This window comes from Lissotriton vulgaris, chromosome 2_1 (assembly GCF_964263255.1).
Source record: "Lissotriton vulgaris chromosome 2_1, aLisVul1.2, whole genome shotgun sequence".
Lineage (NCBI taxonomy): Eukaryota > Metazoa > Chordata > Amphibia > Caudata > Salamandridae > Lissotriton > Lissotriton vulgaris.
Genome location: NC_141687.1, coordinates 2,003,835,598 through 2,003,855,372, shown reverse-complemented (window position 1 = coordinate 2,003,855,372; position 19,775 = coordinate 2,003,835,598). Strand labels below are relative to the sequence as shown.

The window sequence follows — 19,775 nt, the reverse complement described above, 5'->3', positions numbered from 1 at the left end:
TGGTTGGGGTCTTTCTTGGTGGGCGGTTTGTGGGCTCTGAGGCTGGTGTAGCTGCAGTTCCAGCAGGTGAAGGGGCCGTGTGTGCATTTCTGGGTGGCCTTGAAGCAAGTGTGGCTCCGTCCTGAGTTGAGAGTGTGCAGAGTGCTAGCGTTGTAGTGGCGGCAGTCGTCGTGGTAGGTGCTGGGTTCTGGTGCTGGGCACGGTCCAGGCGCGGACGGATGCAGACGGGCTCACCTTAGGCGCGCATCGGTGCGGCCGCACAGCGGCTGGCATATATGGGGAGGTGGGAGGGAGGAGCATCTGGGAGGTGGGGGCATCAAATGGGCAGTGGGCAGTCAGGGGGGCGGTCCCGTCCCGCGTCATAAGTGCCTGCGTCTACTGAACGCTCTTATGACTTACGCGACCGCGCTACGATATAGCCACCTGATCGATTTCAGGTTCCTGATCAACGTTCTCCTCGTTCTTTACAGGACACATCGGCCTCATCGTCCGATGGTGGAGGCAGCGGCAGAGGAAGGGGTGGCCAGCAGAGTCGCGACCAGCCCCACCCGAAAGACAGAAAAGGCAAGTAGGACGATTCTTCACAGAAAAGACCCCAGTTTCATAAAAATAAAGTTTCCGCTTTAACAGCGAGATATGCCACAGATAGTGAGAACGCAGCTTCGGAATAAGACGTGGGCGCTGATGCTGCTGGACAGCGCAATGGAGATTACCATAGTGCGAGAGGCCCTGCGTCCACTACTGAAGGTGACAACGACTGACAAATTTGTTGTTGTTGAGACAGCTGATACTAGAGTAGCTGCCCCTGATAGGTTATTTGAAATCGGCCTTTTAATTGAAGGTGACATATAACGTACCATCAAAGGGGTATTTTGGGAAAATCTTACTACTACATACGGCATTTTGTTAGCGGAGGCTGACTGGTCCCCACCTTTTGTTCTTGCAGCTCGGAGAGGGGAGGAGGTAATCCTCCCTAGTTTCGCGCACACAGTAGCAAAGGAGCATGAGCTGAATTTTGCAGAAGAGTGGGCTAAGGCCCTTGCACCTGCATTGTACCGTACTCACTGTGGTTGGGATAAATTCTCCCCACAACATGAGATTCCCTTGTGGTCTATACCACAGCCACAACCTCAATATCCCATGTGGCGTGAAGCGAAAGCCTCAGTCGCAGAAATCCTTCAATAATTGGATTATCAAGGTGTGATTGAAACTTGTGTGTCTCCGATGAATAACCCTCTTTTTACTGTTTGGTATTGGATTACCGGCATCTAAACTCGCATTGTCGTACCTGTGCAGTACAGAATACCCACGACTCTGCCCTAGTGGATGGTCTTGTGCGTAAAAGGTTTAAAACCACACTTGACATATCCAATGTGTTTTTGCCCACAATCTTTCTGAATTAAGTAGTCAATGGACCGCTTTCACCAGTGGTGGCACACAGAAAAAATTCAAACGTTTATCAATGGGCTATAAGAATAGTCTAGGTGTGTTTGCTGCCCGTATAGTTTTTCTTTTATAGAGAATCAACCCAGATGCGCGTTCGTATGTGGATGACATTTATCTCACAGACGACGAGATATGGGCGCATCTGTGCCGCGTTGACCGCATAAATTGTAATTTTGCGGACTTCGGTTACAAATTTAACTTTGCAAAAGTCTCACATTGCAGAGTACACAGTGTTATTCCTGGGCTATGAGCTCTACAATGAAGGTCGAGAATTGGCTCCTCACTTCTTGGAGAAATACGCACAACTGCACGCTCCTACAACACTGATAAAATTGCAATCCTTGCTGGAATTTTTGCATTTTTGGCGTACTTATATTCCCGAATATGCCCAGCGTATCAGGCCATTATATGCTTTGATACAACCAACTTTTACCAAATCGTGCTGACTGCCTGAACATTCAGCCATTTTGCAATCCTTGCAGGCTGATCTGCTAGAATCTAAATTCTTACTGACTCGTGATAACCACACCAACCTGGTGATAAGAATCGTCCCTGGGGCGGTGGGTTTCACATACCTTACTTTTAACAAAGGTGACACAGTACATATCGCTTATAAGTCAAACTTGTACACTTTGGCTGAAATGCGATTTTCCACTGTGGAAAAAGCTTTGACCGCAGTGCAAATGGTGATTCTGAAGGAACGCGCACTGTTGCAGGGAAAACGCATGTTGGTCGTTACCCCGTATCCTGTCTTGGAGGCAGTGACGAAAGCCAGTGTACCTAATTCTAAAGCATTGCAGCCACGGTGGATACAATGGGCAACATCATTGACGTCTCCGGATGTCACGTTCATTTTTTATGCCTCCTTACGGTCGCAGGAGTATTTGGAGTATGAATTTGTTCATCCTGCCCCTTTGACTATGTGCCATTTGGAGGATTTCCATTGTATCATTTACACTGACGGTTCCGCGCAAGTCGCGCATGGGTCTAAGCACGCATACGTCTCAGCTTGCGCTATTGTGGTTGGTACCATGGTGAATGGAGAATTCAAGTCCGATGTCGTGTATACACAGACGTTAGGGGACTATACCGCCCAGTTAGCGGAGCTCCGTGCTCTGATGCTTGCATTGGAGTACCCGGACCCTGGTGTGACTACTCTTATTGTGAGTGACTCTTACTACTGTGTCCAGTCTTACAATGACAATCTGTACTTTTGGACTCAAAACGACTATCATGACTTCAAATGTAGCACAATAAAACACAAAATGATCTGGGTTTCGAGTGGCTGAACTTAAAGAGCAGCTGCCACTCGTGTATGTAATTCATACTCTTGGTCATCATCATGTGGGAGTTCACGCTGTTGGCAATAGTTTGGCCGATGAGGCCGCAAAGACAGCAGTTTCAACATATTTGGTTGCAGCAGTTACACGTTCCAAAAGTAAGATTGATGATGACATCTTGGCAGCAGTTGCCGCCACTGAGAAGGGAAGTAAATATCCTACATGGTTTTCCTTCAAAGTATTCTTATCATTTAAGTTTTGATAAAGTTCCTTATGTGAAAATACCAGACGTTGGTGACAGATTGATTCCCAACGCGGACCGCAGGTCAGCGCTGATTACAGCAGCCCACGAGGGTGTTGCATCCGCTCATGCGGGTGTTTCGGCCACTGTACCTCAGTTACAACTTCGCTTTTGGTTGCGGGGACTGTATAAACAGACACGTGATTATGTCCTTCAATGTGACATTTGTCAGCAGATCAAGCCTTTGACAGCTACGCGTCCGCCCCAGACACAGTTGGTTGTGTTTATTTGGATCACTGTGGTCCTTTTTCTTCAGATACTGCGTATAAGTACATCTTAGTTGCAGTTGATTCTTGCACGCGCTTTGTATGGGTGTGGCCCCACCGAAGTGCTGATTTGCGAACTGTCATAAGAGATTTGCGTGTCTTTGTGGGAATTTTTACGTGTGGCACCTTCCATTCGGACCAGAGTCCAGCGTTCGCCTCTAAGGCGTACATGGTTGCCATGAGTTCATTGGGGGTCCAAGTCAAATTTTCGTCTCCATACCAACCTGAGGTTAATAGTGTTGTGGGGCGGATGAACCATGGCTTAAAGCAATCATTGACAGCTAAGGTTATTGGTACCGGCAAGAACTGGCTTGCCTATCTCAATAGCGTATAGCGTGCACTTAATAATCTCCCTAGAGGTCTCTGGGTGGGGGGATCCCATACGGGATGCTCTTTGGTATCAAAATGTTTGTCCCGGACCTTGAAGGTCTAGACCAGGCGGCGGCTGCTGCCCCCTTTGACGTAGATGAACATTGTAATGTTTTACAGAATCTACAAGAGACGAGAGACAGTCTTGCAAAGGAACACTTGCCCTTCACATCTGATGCTGTGTTGTAGATTCCGGTAGTTGGCTCGCTACCTCAAGTTGGTGAACTAGTCCGAGAGAAGATTGAGAACAAGAAAGAATTTGGTCCCTCATATCGAGCTACAGTTCCTGTACTTGGCGTGCAGGGCTCAAGAACAGTAATTTTACCTCCACTTCCAGGTCGAAAGGAAAAGAGGTACATCTCCATTGACAATGTCAAATTACACAGAGTGGCCGATTCTTCTTAGTATGACACCTACAGTCTCCTGTTCATCGATACTGAGAAATTTTGTTTTGTCTCCGGTCCCTGACAACAGGCCTGATGTTGCCTTCGAGATGCCTGCAGTTTCAAGTCCTTTATTGAATACCCCACCTGATGCTCATCTTGATGAGACTGAGTATACTTACCCCACAGACTTATCGATGCCCGATTTACAAACCTGTTTGGCCACTGAGTCCAGATTTTCATTTGACACTAACCCTACCACATCGAAGTCCCCTTCAAAACTTTCTGTTTTTGCAACATGGTTTAAAAAACATTTTTTGATTCCTCCTTGGACTTACGTGTGGCTGGTACTTTTTTCAATTTTTTTGTTTATGTCAATTGGATTTGTGGTGTATTTTTTCCATCTTGTGAATGGACACTACGTTGAAGAGAGGACTGCTATTCGACATATTAATGGAACATTAGCACCCGATTCCTCGTCACACAGATTGAAGAGGGACTTGATGTTTGTAAACATTACTGCTTGGCCCTTTTTAGATGGGATTGTATGGGATGCTGTTAAATTTCAAATACATGGTCCCACAGAGGTTATAAATGTCCCGAACGTACTTAGAGTTTCTATGGGGGATGTGATAAAACAAAATATACGCTCTGATGATTGGCATGTTAAAGCCGTAGAGGCTTTGTTTCCAGATTTGAAATATTATGCTGCTTTTGATGCTGAGGATTTATATTTAGATTCAGCAAATTATGGTGATTTATTTTGTTATCAACAATATGGCAATCACTACCCGCATAAGGCAAACACTAGGAGGAATATGGTTAATTATACGCAATGGGAACATTGCCCTTCTCCTGTGGAAGGCAGCTCAAATTCTCTTTTAAAGAGGTTCGCTTATTTTACTGATTTCAATCAGTCAAATCCTAACGCATTTTATTTTAAGATGACAGAAAAGTCCTCTTCCAAAGTTAGACTTACCAGCACAAAATGATTATATTTCAAGTCCTTTCTTGACCAATTGGCTATTTGGGGCTATGAACTGTGGAAAGATACTATTGATCTTAAATCCATTTGGGGTTCTAAAAGTTGGCTTTGCATCGTGCATGTCTCATTCAAAACCATATGTTGTTTCTGAATTCGACTATTTCACAAGCCACCTGCTTTGGATTGGCTACTACTAAAAAAATTAAATGCTGCTTCTTTCCCAAAATTGGAAGAGTACCCCGGTTGGGATAATAATACCAGTATTTCTATTAGAGAATTACAGACCCTGTTGCTGAATTCTACTTTTAACATATCCAGTTTGGATCCTAAGGGTTGGCTGTAGTGGCACAGAAGTGCAGATTCTGGCCAACATCGTTTTCTGGGTTTAGCCCCTGGCTACATACAGGTTAGGGTGGATCCCCATTTTGAGAGTGACCATTCTGTAACTACCTCTTCCGTAGGCAAGCTGTGTCAGAATTGGCTCAAACACTCCCCTTTAGCGTCAGTTAAGCTTCATTTGTCTAAATTGACTGACGATGTTGATCTGAATGACTTTGTCAAGGGCCCTGCTTCTGGTAGATCCAAAAGATGGATATATGCTATTTACAACGAAGTTTGGAAACTGTCTCAAATTGAGGCTGCTTCCCGTTTAAGAGCTATAGATCAAGCTAATTTAGAAAAAGTGCTTGCAGTTGTGGATAACAGCATTAACACACTCTCTTCCTGTATTTACACATTAGATAATATTGTTTTGTTTGTTGTTGATATTGATATTGTGCAAGAAGATGTCTCTGTTTTGTACTATGGTCAAAATCAATTGCGTTCCATTATGCAGTTTGCATGGAATTTACAAACGTTAAAGGCTGGGAAAGTGCCTTGGGACTACATGAACACGTCCTCATTATTTGCCCCTTTTAATTTGACTGACAAACAGCAATTTATGTCTATGAAAGATGCAACTTTTTCTATGTTACATATTGAAAAGTTAGAACCTTTGCCGTTTTCTGTGGCCGAGACAAATTCTGCTGTGTGGCTCATACATGGGCTAATAACATTACCTTTCCCTCTGTTCAAATTCGAAGCTTGCATGAAGTACAATGCTATTGGCAGGTATGAACCTCAGGGTACCGCATATCTCCATGAAGCTTGGTCGCTCCCATTTACCTATAGGTGCCTAAGGGAGGGAAAAGAGGTTTATTTGAATGGTGAAGATTCCACAACACAACCTGATCACTCGTTAGTGTGTAGGAATATCAATTGCATGGCTCGTGTAATCAGAATGCGCCTAATTTGGCCTGTGTCCTAAAAGGCACACCGACACCTGCTATCACATCCACATTCACATTAATAGCAAATGCTAGTTATTTACTTTTAAATAATGAAGATTTTTGTGGGATGCTGGCAGGAATTCCTTACATCGTTACGGTCTCCCAACGTGTAGTTTGTTGTAAAAACGTAATGTTTCCTCCTCCACATGGGAAGCTGGGTCTTTCTATCTGGCCGTCGATTCCGACCTTGAAGGCAGAGTTCAACAAGATGAGTCGAATAAGAGCTTTTTTGTCCCAGAAAGAAGTCGCCCTTACTTCTGCCCGTGAAACATTTGTCCTTCACATGGCAAACACCCGCACAGAAGTACATGCTTGAATGCTTTATTAAATACGGATCTGCCCCTACATTTCGGGGAGTTAATTCACACTATCTTTAATGCTTCCTTGACCACGGGGCTGGCTCACTTTTTTAAAGTTGTTAGCAGTGGCCTTGTGACTTCTTTCCAAACTATATTCGGTGTGTTCCCGGCATTTTTTCATACGATTTTCTCCAGCCTCTTTGGTGGATTTCCCTTGATGCTTGCTCAGGTTGCCGGAGTGCTTCTCCTACTTTGTTTATTTCAGAATGGATGCACATCCTGTGCCACAAGACGATTTGCCCCGGCTGTTGCTGCTTCGCAACCGAATGCTAAATTTCTATGGAGCGCTGCCTCTTGCTACATAGAGTGCAGCTTATGGATTATCGTTTCGATTTTCCTTTTTCACATGCATCCAGCCTGTCTTTCATTGCCTGAGCTGCGATTTCGAATGGGCTTTGAATTTGTGTTGCAGCAATGACTTCCTGTTGGAGGCTGTTGCAACGTACTGTGCATATACACTATTGGAGTGAGGTGCATTTCCTACTCTCTCTTATTCACGGCTGGAGTCACATGTTGGACATCAGATTTTTTTACTATTTTTTTTAGGCCTATTGGCTTTACTGTGCCCAAAAGTAATTACTAATTTGGAGTTTTATCAAAATTCAGAGTTTGCTCCTGTTTTTCCATTGTGGCAAATTTGAACTTGAATCTATCTCTCGAACTTGAAATCTGTGTTCCTGCGTTACCCACATTTCTTATCCATGCTCCGATCAAGGGAGGGTGTAGTGGGACTGAGCCTTACATGTATACAGTGTTAAGTTAGCATGAGCTTTTTAGAAGTTTAAACGCCATTTTACCTTTTGCTTTCTTTTGCACATGGCACACACGTTAGATATTGTTTCGCGTTAGGCTGAGAGTTTTGCTTCACATGAGAATAACTTGTATTTCTACTTTGCTAGACTTGCTTTGTAAGCTTAGTCTGAACAGTCAGTGCAGATGCCTTCAAGGTTATATCAACACTGTTGCTTTTGTTCGAACTGATCAGCTCACGTTCTAGACATAACATATATGCAGCTGTGGACAGCTCAGATACTGGCGCCTTTAATAATACACTGTGCAGGCATGATCGAACACACTTGGAGAACATTTGTATGCTGAGAGCTTGTGTAGAACTCGATGTGATTCACTCCTGCTAATCTCTGAGGCATGGGGTCGCCTATGCAAGCCTAAGAGACCTTCTTTAGTTATAAAATAACCTATTAGCAAGGGAGGGTGAAATATAGGTATATATTTAACCTGTTCCCATTTAGCATTATAACTTGCTTTCTCCCTTTGTAGTTTATGGAATAGTAACTATGCTGACAATCTTATTTCTTATCGTATGTCTGCTTGTATTAGCTAAGATGGTGCACCTGAGATCACAGCATTAAAATAAACATTTTAAACTTGCTTGTGTTTCCCTTTACTCCCCGTTCTGGACTGGCATGAGAGTACAACGAAAGAGTTCTCATATTTCCCACCTTACCTGAGTTATCCTAAGTCGCATGTTCTGGGTTGTCTAATAATTGGTGACTTTGCTATAGGACCAAGAGCTAATGAGACACTGATGCTAGTCTGGTAGGGGTTTGGGTACTAAGCTGAGTTTTTGGTACACCCTAATTCACTGAGGTCCTGAGTCTCTGTGCACAGTTCTGTGACTGAGCAGAATCCCTGCAACAGTAGCGCTGGTTGATGATGGACTGTCGGTAGCTGTAGGAATCATGCACTCTGCCTGGGTAGTTGGCAACAACGTTGGTGCAGATTCCCCGATTGTCCACTGTTGCCTGCACATTGATAGAATGCATGTGCTTTCTGTTGCGGTAATTGTGTACAGTGTTGTCAGGGGGCACAAGTAGGACATGTGTGCAGTCAATTGCCCCAACACTGTCAGGAAGCCAGCTGTGGCGTAGAGGCCTTGCTTGGTCTCCAGCTGTTCCTGCGCAGTGTGGGGGAAGTGCAGGTAGTGTGGTACCAAGCTGCTGAGGAACAGCATAACCTTCACTTTTGAATCTTGACCAAGCTGATGATGGCATCCAGGACAGGTGTGAGGAACTTGGATAGGGCTGGCTGTGAGACTCCTCTGAACCTGGCGGTTGTTGGTTGGAAGGTACCAGAGGCCAACAAGTGCAGCACGGCCAGCAGCTTTGTCTGAGGTGGCATTCTCTGGTGTTGGGTCTGTGAGATTGGTGCATTTTCTGATGGTCCGCTGTCTTTGTCTGCGCTGCCTCTGGGTGGTCCGGGGGGGTAGGAGGAGGTCTGGGGGAGTCCTGGGGTTGGTGGTGGTGGGTGTTGTGGACCTGTTGGGGCTCTGAGCTGCATGATCAGTGACTCCATGGAATCTCTTGCCCTTTAGGTGTGGCTCTGGGCTGGGCTCCCCTTTCTTGTTCAGGTTGCAGTCCTACTTAAAACCAGGTAAGAGCAGGTGTTAAATTCATGCTGCTAATGCACCTTATTGCCTGTTTTGTGATCTTATCGCAGTTCTGGCTGGTTGTTGAGAATGTTGTGACATGGTGCTGTCACAGCTTTTTGCACAGGAACGCCTACTCTGCATATCATTAGCGTTAGTTGCCGGGGTCATCTGTGGCAATGTTTTTTGCGGCTGCTATCACAGGTAAACTGGTGATGTGGACTGTTAGCACCAGCTTGTGAATGGGACGTTAAATTTATCATGACTTTGGCTGCGATAAAGTGCCGATAACTTGGTGATAGATCCTTGAGACTATGTCCCTAAGAATCGTTTGCTTAGTTATTCATTTATGGGAGTATTCTTAAAGGGCCTGTTCAGCATTATAATTCCGTATAGACAAGAAGGGGAATCTGAAGTACTGGCAGTAAGGATGCAGCTCAAATGCAGCGTGATCCAAAATGATGTCTTCCTTTTCGTGCTTACGCATAACATTTCACATTATTTCATTGTGATAACGTATGATACACATTAAAACTGGGTTACAAAAAAATCATATGTATACTAAAGAACAATGGTCAGAGATGTACAGCTTCTCGAGGTTCAGGTACAGTTCAGGATCACTACCAGCTTTAAACAGAAGAAGCAGTGTCTTGCTCAACCTATAGCTCTTTGAATCTGGTTCCTTTGTTCCATTTAAAATGTTGAAGCAACATCCTAGGATAGTTTCTTAATTTTATGCAATAGTAAACTTTTATATTTTCATTTATTTTGAGGCATCATTTGTCACACAAGAAGCAATTGACAGAGTGGAACCTCTCATCCTGACAACAGCCGCAGCCACTGCAGGTAAGAGCGGTGGGGCGGTAGGGCAAGGTGGGGGGATTTCGAGAGACGATCACGAGGGAAAATTAAATGAATTATTAATTTTCCTTCTTGGTCGTCTCTCGAAATCCCCCCTCTGCCCTCACCTGACCGTACCGCCCCACTGCTCTTACCTGCAGCGGCCGCCTGAGATAAATCTTTCACCAGTGTGCTTTCTAATAATGTACTTATTACTGCCAGCCTTTGAGTGGTTAACATCATTTCCACATTTTAAAAGGTGAAGAGGGATGTTCCCACTAATCTGTTTGGATGCATCTTTGTTTCCGTACTCCTTATTTAAGGGTGTCTGAATATGGACAGGAGTCACACAATTGTTGCCTATTTTCCATCTGGTAAAGGAAACATTTCTGCTGATATAGGACTGTAGAGTTGTTGCAAGGATTTCTGCTCATACACAGAACTGTGCACAGAGACCTAGGACATTAGTGAACTGTGGTGTAACAGAAACTCACCTCAGTCCCTAGAAAACCCCAACCAGCTAGCAATCAGTATCATATTAGCTCTTCGTCCTATAGCAAATTAACCAATGATTAGACAACCTAGAACATGCGACCATCTCAGGAATGGTGGGAAGTGAGAACACTCTTGTTATACTCTCATACTAGTCCACAAAAGGAATAAAAAAGAGACACAGTAAGGTAAAAATATATATTTTAATGACGTGATCTCATGTGCAGCATTTTAGTCAACAAAAGCAGACATTTGATTAAGAATAATATGGTCAGCATGGTTACAATTCCATAAAATACAAAAGGAGGAATCATATTACAATGATAGTGCAAACAGGCAATAAAGCACCTAGTTTCAACACCCTCCCTACATAGGAACTATGTATTGTAAACTAAAGAAGGTCTCTTGGGCTTGTTTCGGGGGACCCCATTACCTTTCCGCTCAGTAAGTGTAAATTACATCTGGATCAGCAAGGCTCTCTGCATCCCTGGAATATTCCAAGTGTCTGAAGTGATGGCAAGTGTGCTGTGATAAAGGCGCCAGAATTTTGCTTGGCTCCCAGCTGCCAAAATGTTGTGTCTAGAATGTGTTACATGGACATGCGGATAAAAAGGCTAACATGGTATGATAACCTTGACGGCTCAGCACTCACTGTAAGACTAGGGGCACGATAAATGTCTAGAGATGTCGAAAAACAAACTTTTTCCCATGTATAGACCTTCGTGAAGGCTAACTTGCAAAAACAGCTATGCAGTGTTGTGTGCAAAAGCAGCAAAAGGTAAAATGGCGTTTAAACTTCTAATAAGCCATGCTAACATAACATGCACGCAAAAGGAGGCCCTAAACCATACTACAGAGTACCTAGGAAATACATAACAATATTGGATTGTGATTTTTCCAATGACCTGCACTGGGTGTGAAGAGTATGGTCAAATTGTAGACTTGACTGTTATCACAGAATACCTCCAGTTATTGAGATCACATATTGGTCTATTGCATGCTTATTTTATTTAGTCTATATGTTAACTATTTTTAAACCAGCTGAATCCTTTCTGTAAAGTACTTCAAAATGAAAGTTCACTTTGGGAACCTATTAAAATCTGGAGATCTAGATTTCCTATTTCTGAATGTTTCTGGTGATTGTAAACATGGTTCACGTTACCTTTATATGTAGGTGTTGTGTCTACTTTTCCTCCATGAGTTTGCCTTCTTTCCACAGGCCTTACTTGGACCATTGGCGATACTTCATAAGGATTATAATCTTGCTTGTAGGTAGTTCCAAGATCAATATGACCAGGTTTTGGTTGGTAAACTTCATGCACACGGACAGGACGATTTACTGTATCATATGGCATGTAATCTGACCTAAAATAAGGTGAAAATATGCAAAGTTTCACAATGAAAGTTGGTATATCAGTACATTATATTTGCTATATGACTTTACTGCATACAGTGATGAAAGTAATATTAAAGTGAATTAACTTTTATTCCTCACAGCAAATTGTGCTAATGTTACCATCACGCTGTACAAACAGTGCTCAAGTGTCAATGAACAATCCAGCCTCTGAAATGATCACAACCTAATGCAATTGCACCAAATCTAGGCAAAAACCTAATTTCCTTTGATATGTGAACTTACATCATTTGTGTTAATGTACTCTTAACAATCAGGAGGCAGTCTGGAAGATGGAGTCGGCATGTGCTCACTAGTCACAAGCTCCTTATGCCACTCTGTTTGGAAGCAGTAATTCTTAAGAGCTCGAATCAAATTCTGAGGAAAAGAGGCTGTTGTCTAGAGCTCGAAAAGCGAGTTAACCTAACTTTTTAGGACCATGTATGGAGGTGGGAGGTTGGGTTACATCTACCAAAATGACACATTTCTCATTCATCCACTTACTGAATAGAGGACATGCTAAATTACAGGAGTGTCTTAGACCATCAATGAAACAATGGTAGCCTCCAACAGAAAATGCTTTAATGTAGCCTCGGTGGAAGGAGAAATTTCCCTGTGTGTGGGTAATATTAATTTCCTGCAAATGAAACCACCTCATATTCAACACGTATGCAAAGATCACAATGACACCATGCAGTGGCGGCTCCTCGAGGGAGTGCTGCGAGGTAGTGGGGTGGGGGAAGGGCAGGGTGGGGGGTAGTAAACTATGGCATACGGCCAAACTGAGTTAAGTAAATAAATAAATAAAACATATTACATTGTGCGCACTGCAACGCAAATGGTATTGCAGCACGCGCAATGTAATTCATTTTATCTATCTATTTATGTATTTATGTATTTATTTATTTATTTATTTACTGAACTATGTTTGGCTGTATGCCTGAGTTTACTTCCCCCATCCTGCCCCTCCCCGCCCTGCCTCACCGACCTGCCGCACTCCCTCAAGGAGCCGCCACTGACACCTTGGTATGGCACAACTTTTACTTTGTCCCCCCGCCCACCAAAACACTGCCCACAATAAAAGTGGGAGAAGTTCCAGGGGGGAAATATACGTCATGGAAGTAGACAAGCTAGATTCACCAACTCCATTATGTAGTACACAAAGGAGTACTACAAAATGCAATTTACAGAACTACAGACGAAGACCTCTACCTTTCCTATCTTTTTTGTGCTGAGAACTCCTACACATGTGCCGAGATATCCGAACACATATGTGCACGATTTTTTAGTCAGTTTGTGAGGGATTAAGGAAGGCCAGCAAACTGGGGGATACTTACTAATAAATTTGATAGTTTTAGAGAAATATAAGGAGGGGTTTGGAAGGGACATGCTAATACAAAACACAGAGCTGCAAAACAATCAGCCAGATTCATGAACGAAAAATCGGCTCGCAAAGGGTCAGATTCTCAGAATCTGGCCCTTTGCGAGCGCAATTTTTGCATTTGGGATTCATCATCCCAAATGCAAAAATCGCTATTTGCGAAATCGCTTATTTGCAAGGAATTGCATTTAAGGAATCTCTATTAGAGATTTCTTAAATGCAATTCATTAACCAATTTTAAATTGCGAATTCGCAATATTTGGCCGCTATTTACCACGAAGTCTGACTTCGTGATAAATAGCGAAAAAATAGAAAAAAGCACTTTAGTGCATTTTTCTCAGTTGCATGTTACACACACACATGTCCTTTGGACATGTGTGTGCGCAACACCTGTGTAAATTTGCATTTCAGGGATGCTACAGAGTGTCCTTTGGACACCCCTGGCACCCTTGAAATCGCTATCTTATTTGCGATTAGCAATTTGCTAATCGCAAATAAGGAATGTGTAGGAATCGCAATTTATTTAGCAATTCCTACATGAATCCCGTTTTGCAAGTCCTTAATAGCGATTCCTTAATAATCGCTATTAAGGACTCGCAAAACGGCTCTTTCATGAATCTAGCTCAATAAGACAATTGCACATCACAGAATACACTTCTGAAGTTCCTGCAACCCTAAAGGTGCCAAAACAGGTGTAAATGTACTTCAGTTCAACCCTGAAGTAAACCCCTTGTACTGCAACATCTCATAGAAAGCCATTGAGGCCGGAATTAAACTAACACCCTATAGGAACTAAAGTTACATTAATGTAATTAGTTTATCATTTAAAATTATATTTACATGTGTGTGATTAAAGATTATATATAATTGTATTTTTTAATTTAATAAAATGTATGGAAATATGTGCAATAACCTTTCAAACTTCGTATTGAAATGTAAAACGTTCTTAAATCAATTATACAATGTGTAACTAAGATTACTAAATATTAAATAAAAATGTTAGTAAGGATGAGCACTTTTTTTAAATTGATGGTCGAAATAATTATTTATAATGTAATATATTTACATTAGTTTGCTATTTAATACACACTTAATTTGAGGAGTTAATATGCTGCAATTTTATTATTACTTCTAAGAATAATTACGCCCACCCGCCGCCCACGGTATATAAACGCTGCCGCCAGCGCCCCTCACCAGAATCTCAAAACTCCTGAGGCGGAAGCCGGGAGACTAGAAAGCTCTTTTTTAAAACTTATTATTGCATTTCTGTGTCACGCTTAACTCTCTGTAATTTTAACCAGCACTCACCCGTCTACCACCACTGGAGCGGGCCAAGAAGCGCCGAAACAGCGACCCCTTCGCTGCAACTTTAAAAACAGCAACAAACATTTCTGCCGCCATTCTCGGCGAGGGAGAGAGGCCACGCCCACTTTGAGGCCACGCCCACCCGCCGCCCACGGTATATAAACGCTGCCGCCAGCGCCCCTCACCAGAATCTCAAAACTCCTGAGGCGGAAGCCGGGAGACTAGAAAGCTCTTTTTTAAAACTTATTATTGCATTTCTGTGTCACGCTTAACTCTCTGTAATTTTAACCAGCACTCAGCCGTCTACCACCACTGGAGCGGGCCAAGAAGCGCCGAAACAGCGACCCCTTCGCTGCAACTTTAAAAACAGCAACAAACATTTCTGCCGCCATTCTCGGCGAGGGAGAGAGGCCACGCCCACTTTGAGGCCACGCCCACCCGCCCATTTCCCACTCCTCAAAAATGTGCAATTACCGGACGCGCAGCGGACGGGCGCAGCGGGCGCGCCGTCAGCGCGCCGAAGGCGCGCCAAAGGCAAGCCCGTCTGGGCCCGTCCGGGCCCAGACGGCCCTAGGACCTGTCACTATGCCCGATGCACAGCCCCTTCTATCCTACTCCCCAGACACCCTCCGTCTCTGGAATACAAAGAAAAACCCACAGTGTGACTTCATCCTGAAGGTTGACACCCCGTTCACAGGATGTCCCCTCTGCAATACCCCTGAAACTACGAAACCTAGCAGCACGCTTCAACTGGGCCTTTTGAATTGCAGATCACTAGTAAAGCACTCACATGAGGTAAATCTCCTCACCCTAACCCTCTCGCTAGATGCCCTATTTCTGACCGAAACATGGCTGACCTCCAACAACGGCTCAGATTTGGTCAATGCAACCCCCCCAGGCTACCAAATCTGCTGTCTTAACAGACCAGTGGGAAGAGGTGGCGGGCTCGCCATTCTCTATAAAGATCATTTTAGCTGCAGGATCACCGACGGTACGGTCAAGGATTGTGAAAATTGTAATTTCACCCTTCAGATCTCGCCTACCACTTCACTATCGGGTCTTCTGGTTTACAGACCACCAGGCTCAATAGGTGATTTCTCAAACTCTCTGATGGATCACATCCTTTTAAAAACAATATCGACACCTAACTTTCTTCTGCTAGGAGACTTGAACCTTCACTTCCTAGATCCGGCAGATCACACCGCCGCGAATCTTCTAGCAGACCTCGCGTCAGCTGACCTCCAGATCCTGAACGCAAAACCCACCCACGAGAAAGGTCATCTCCTAGACCCAGTCTTCACCAATATCAGGAATCTCCAAACCCAAGACCCCTCCCCCCTCCCATGGACTGACCACTTTCTGGTCCCTATGCACTGGTCCTATCAACCCGCCTGTGTCCCCAAACAGAAAACCAGGATTCTAACCCGACGCTGGCACAAGTTAAATCCAGAAAAATGGGAAGCGAAGCTCAGGGATTCCGATGGCCCCCTTGCAGCTGACCCTAACATCGCTGATAGGGAATTTAACAGCTGGCTCACCAACCCCCTAGACAGCCTTATTCCATTAACACCCTCACTGAAACATGTAAAGAGGATTAATCATGCTCCCTGGTATACCCCAGCCTTGAATATTCTTAGAAAAGAGTGTAAAAAGACGGAACGAACATGGAGGAAAAATAAAACAGCGACAGACAAAAACACCTATCAATCTGCCATGAAGGCGTATAAACAAGCCCTCCTCAGCGCGAAAAGCTCTTTCTTTGAGGTAAGAATACAAAATTCTTCGTGCTCTGCAAAAGAGACTTTCTCCATACTTAAGGAGCTTCTCCATGTCCCAGCACCCCCGCAGACACCCCTGGACCCCAAAGCAGCCGAGGAGAAATGTGTTAACCTGGCTAATTTCTTTGATAGTAAAATCAAGAAAATCCTCTCCTCTCTACCTGCCACTAATCAGACCACCCCGGGAATCGCTAAGGACTGCACCCCTACGTCTGGAAACCCCATGGACAAACCGGTATCCCCTTGTTTAACCGCATTCGGACCAGTTTCAGAAGAAGAAGTGGCAACCACTCTAGCAGCCACGAAAAGCGGAGCCCCCAGTGATTCAGTTCCCGTACGGTTCATGAAAAACATATCACGAACCATCACAGCCAGACTCACGGCCCTCATCAACATCTCCTTTTCCCAAGGAATAGTCCCACAAAGCTGGAAGGAGGCCGTTGTTAAAGGTCTGCTGAAGAAGCCGTCATTAGACCCCACGGACCTATCTAACTACCGACCCATCTCGCTCCTCCCCTGGATAGGTAAGGTCGCGGAGAAGCTCGCAAACAAAAAATTGTCCCACTTCTTGGAAGCAAACCACCGCCTAAAGAACTCCCAAACTGGTTTTAGACCAGGTCAGGGCACAGACACCGCCCTCCTGGCGGCCGTAGAAAAAGCGAGGGAAATCATGGATACAGGAGGATCAGTGGCAGTGGTCCTCCTGGACCTCAGCGCAGCATTCGACACTGTCAACCATCAGGTCCTAGTCCAACGCCTAGAGAGCACTGGCGTACAAGACAGTGCGCTGAGATGGCTCACATCCTTTCTCTCCCGACGCTCCTTTCAAGTCTGGGAAGGAGAAAGTCGGTCTCCCGCAATCCCCCTCCGATGTGGAGTACCCCAGGGCTCCTCATTAAGCCCCACACTTTTTAACGTATATATGGCCCCTCTGGAGGAGCTGGTCGCCCCTTTTGGAGTCACGATCGTCAGCTACGCTGACGACACTCAATTGGTGGTGACCCTCTCCCACCCCAAGATACAGCCTTCCAACCTGCATGACTGCCTGTCCACTGTCCAGCAATGGATGGGCGACTCCGACCTAAAGTTGAACGGGTCAAAGACAGAGATCTTGCTTCTCGGACACAAAACCCCGAGTCTCCCGCCTAACATCTGGCCCGCATGTATGGGTGACCCCCCCTCCCCTAAGACAGAGGTCAAGAGTCTGGGAGTGTGGCTAGAGACAGATCTCACCTTCCGGACACAGGCCAGGAAAACAGCCGGCATCTGCTATGGGCTCCTGAGATCATGTAGGAAAGTCCTCCCCCTACTCCCATTCCAGTCCCGCCTTCTATTAATTCAAGGCTTAGTGCTAGCAAGGCTGGATTACAGTAACGCAATTTACCTCGGGTCGCCGGAGGCCACCTTGCAAACACTACAAAAAACTCAAAATGCCGCAGCCCGCCTGCTCACAAACACCCCAGCAAGAACTTCGGCCAAACCTGCCTTGAAAAAACTTCATTGGCTCCCCGTAAGGGAAAGAGTCGCTTTTAAAGCCCTCTGTTTGGCACACAAGGTCCTGAACAATTCGGGTCCCCCCATTCTGAGCACCTGGATCACTCCATACAGACCTTCGAGAGCGCTTCGGTCCGAACAAGGAAACCTGATTGTTGTCCCCAGGGTGAAGAAATCCCGCATAGGCGGCCGCAGATTCTCGGTGAACACGGCCAGAAAATGGAACGCTCTCCCCTCAAACCTCAGAGCCGAGCCAAACCTCTTTCGATTTAGAAAATCCCTCAAAACCCTCCTTTTTCCCTGATCCGCTCCACATGTTTCCTGTGCCCCCCGTTAGGAGTTCGAGGTTTCAGCGCTGGGATACTCAAGGGTGACTACGCGCTATACAAAAACCAAAAAATAAATAAAAATAAAAAAATAATAGTGAAATATTATTTTTTTATTTTTTAAATAATAAGCTTTATTAAAGTTCTCTGTTTCTCTCCAGCTAGGTCGAACGTACATTACAGTTGTAAAGTTACTTCTAGTAACTTTATGCTCGTAAATACAATCTTAGGGGGTTCCATTTCCTCCTTTGAGAGAGTGATGACACTCCCAAATGATAAATAGCAAAAAGTAGTGAGTTCCACCTTGGTGTAGTTGGAAATATACAAATGTTTATTTACCACTGTCATTCAGGCCTGATAGCTCTAAATGTGGCTATTGGGGTGTAACCATCACTACCATTGCCACCCTTGCAGCATGCCAGACTGTAAATGAGTCCCTCGGTTCAACTAATGACGGGGTTTTTGAATGGGGATCACTATAGATGCACCACCAAATCAGTGTCGGCGCTGCGTACATAGAGGGACATATTGTTCATGTTTTAAGGAAACATTGCCACATCTACGGGGATGTAAGCGAGCCAGAGAATACATTTATTTATTTTCTCTAATAACGCAAACCTTCTTCATTGGACTAGATAAATAGTTCACACCCCGACATCCTGTAAAATGTCTTTAAGAGTTAGATCTGCCATAGATGTCCCATTCATTCCTCTGTATATTATATTATGGTGTTGGTGGAGTCCATACACTTTTGAAACATACAACAAACACACGTTTTTATTTTATTAAGTAAATCATGTTTCATTTTTATTGACTGCCCTTCTCTCACTCACATGTCTATAGTGCCTCAGGAGTGCAGCGCCACTCACCCACAGCCTGTGTAACACTAGTTTTGTCTCATTATTACTCATTTGTAGGTAAGTTAGGAAAACATTACCGTTGCTCTTGTTATATGACATCAGAGAATGGTAGCTGAGGTATAAAAGGACGGATGACCAAAGACTTATGCATATAAAAATGAACATTCATTCACACAGAACAAACGCATACTCTGTAGGTGTTATTCCACTGAATATGCCCGTATTTACTTAAATGTTGATATTCCTTCCATTTTCCCTTGGTTCCTCTGGTATTCCTGCTTTGGTTTGAGGCTCTGTGTAGGCTGGATGGTTCCATATAAGGGATACTTTTCCACATATTCACTTAAGAGGCAGGACTGCCCATTTTTCTCAAAGATCTTGGTGGGATTATGAGGACAGTGATGGCGCCTGTGGGGAAGAAACCAAAAGATTTGTAAACTAATAAAGAAACATTGTTTCTGAGTCAATTGCATCATTCCTTTAAACGTAATTTACTTTTTACAATAACAAATGGATCTGCCAATTATTTGTGTCATTGAGTTTAAAATTGCATACCGTTTCAACACTGCATACCTTTCGAGAAGATACTGTTAGATTTATTTTACCGGCTAAATGATAGATTTAGGGACGCGCTCTGTATTTGGAATCCAACGGGTGAGGCAACTTTCATTTTAAGTTGCACGGATTTGACTGAGCTGAGAGGTCGGGGTTACAGCCCCAGTAGAAGCGGAGCCATATTGCCTTGATTGAGAGCAGCGCAACAGAAGATAGTACCTGAGAGTTCCTGACGCCAGTAGGGACTT

The 19,775-nt window shown here is 44.3% G+C and overlaps 2 protein-coding genes across 2 annotated transcripts in view; one reads left to right on the top strand and one right to left on the bottom strand.

The window, feature by feature from the left end:
- Window positions 1-10,352, top strand: part of LOC147733632 (uncharacterized) — a 40,501-nt gene extending 30,149 nt beyond the window's left edge. The window contains exons 2-3 of the mRNA XM_086959047.1: window positions 9,877-9,949; window positions 10,267-10,352. Of these exons, the coding sequence (XP_086815173.1) occupies window positions 9,877-9,949; window positions 10,267-10,352 (159 nt within the window). The remainder of the gene's footprint in view (window positions 1-9,876; window positions 9,950-10,266) is intronic.
- Window positions 1-19,775, bottom strand: part of SAXO2 (stabilizer of axonemal microtubules 2) — a 118,824-nt gene that overhangs the window by 36,536 nt on the left and 62,513 nt on the right. The window contains exons 2-3 of the mRNA XM_086958227.1: window positions 19,201-19,380; window positions 11,598-11,800 (exon numbers count right to left, since the gene is read on the bottom strand). Of these exons, the coding sequence (XP_086814353.1) occupies window positions 11,598-11,800; window positions 19,201-19,380 (383 nt within the window). The remainder of the gene's footprint in view (window positions 1-11,597; window positions 11,801-19,200; window positions 19,381-19,775) is intronic.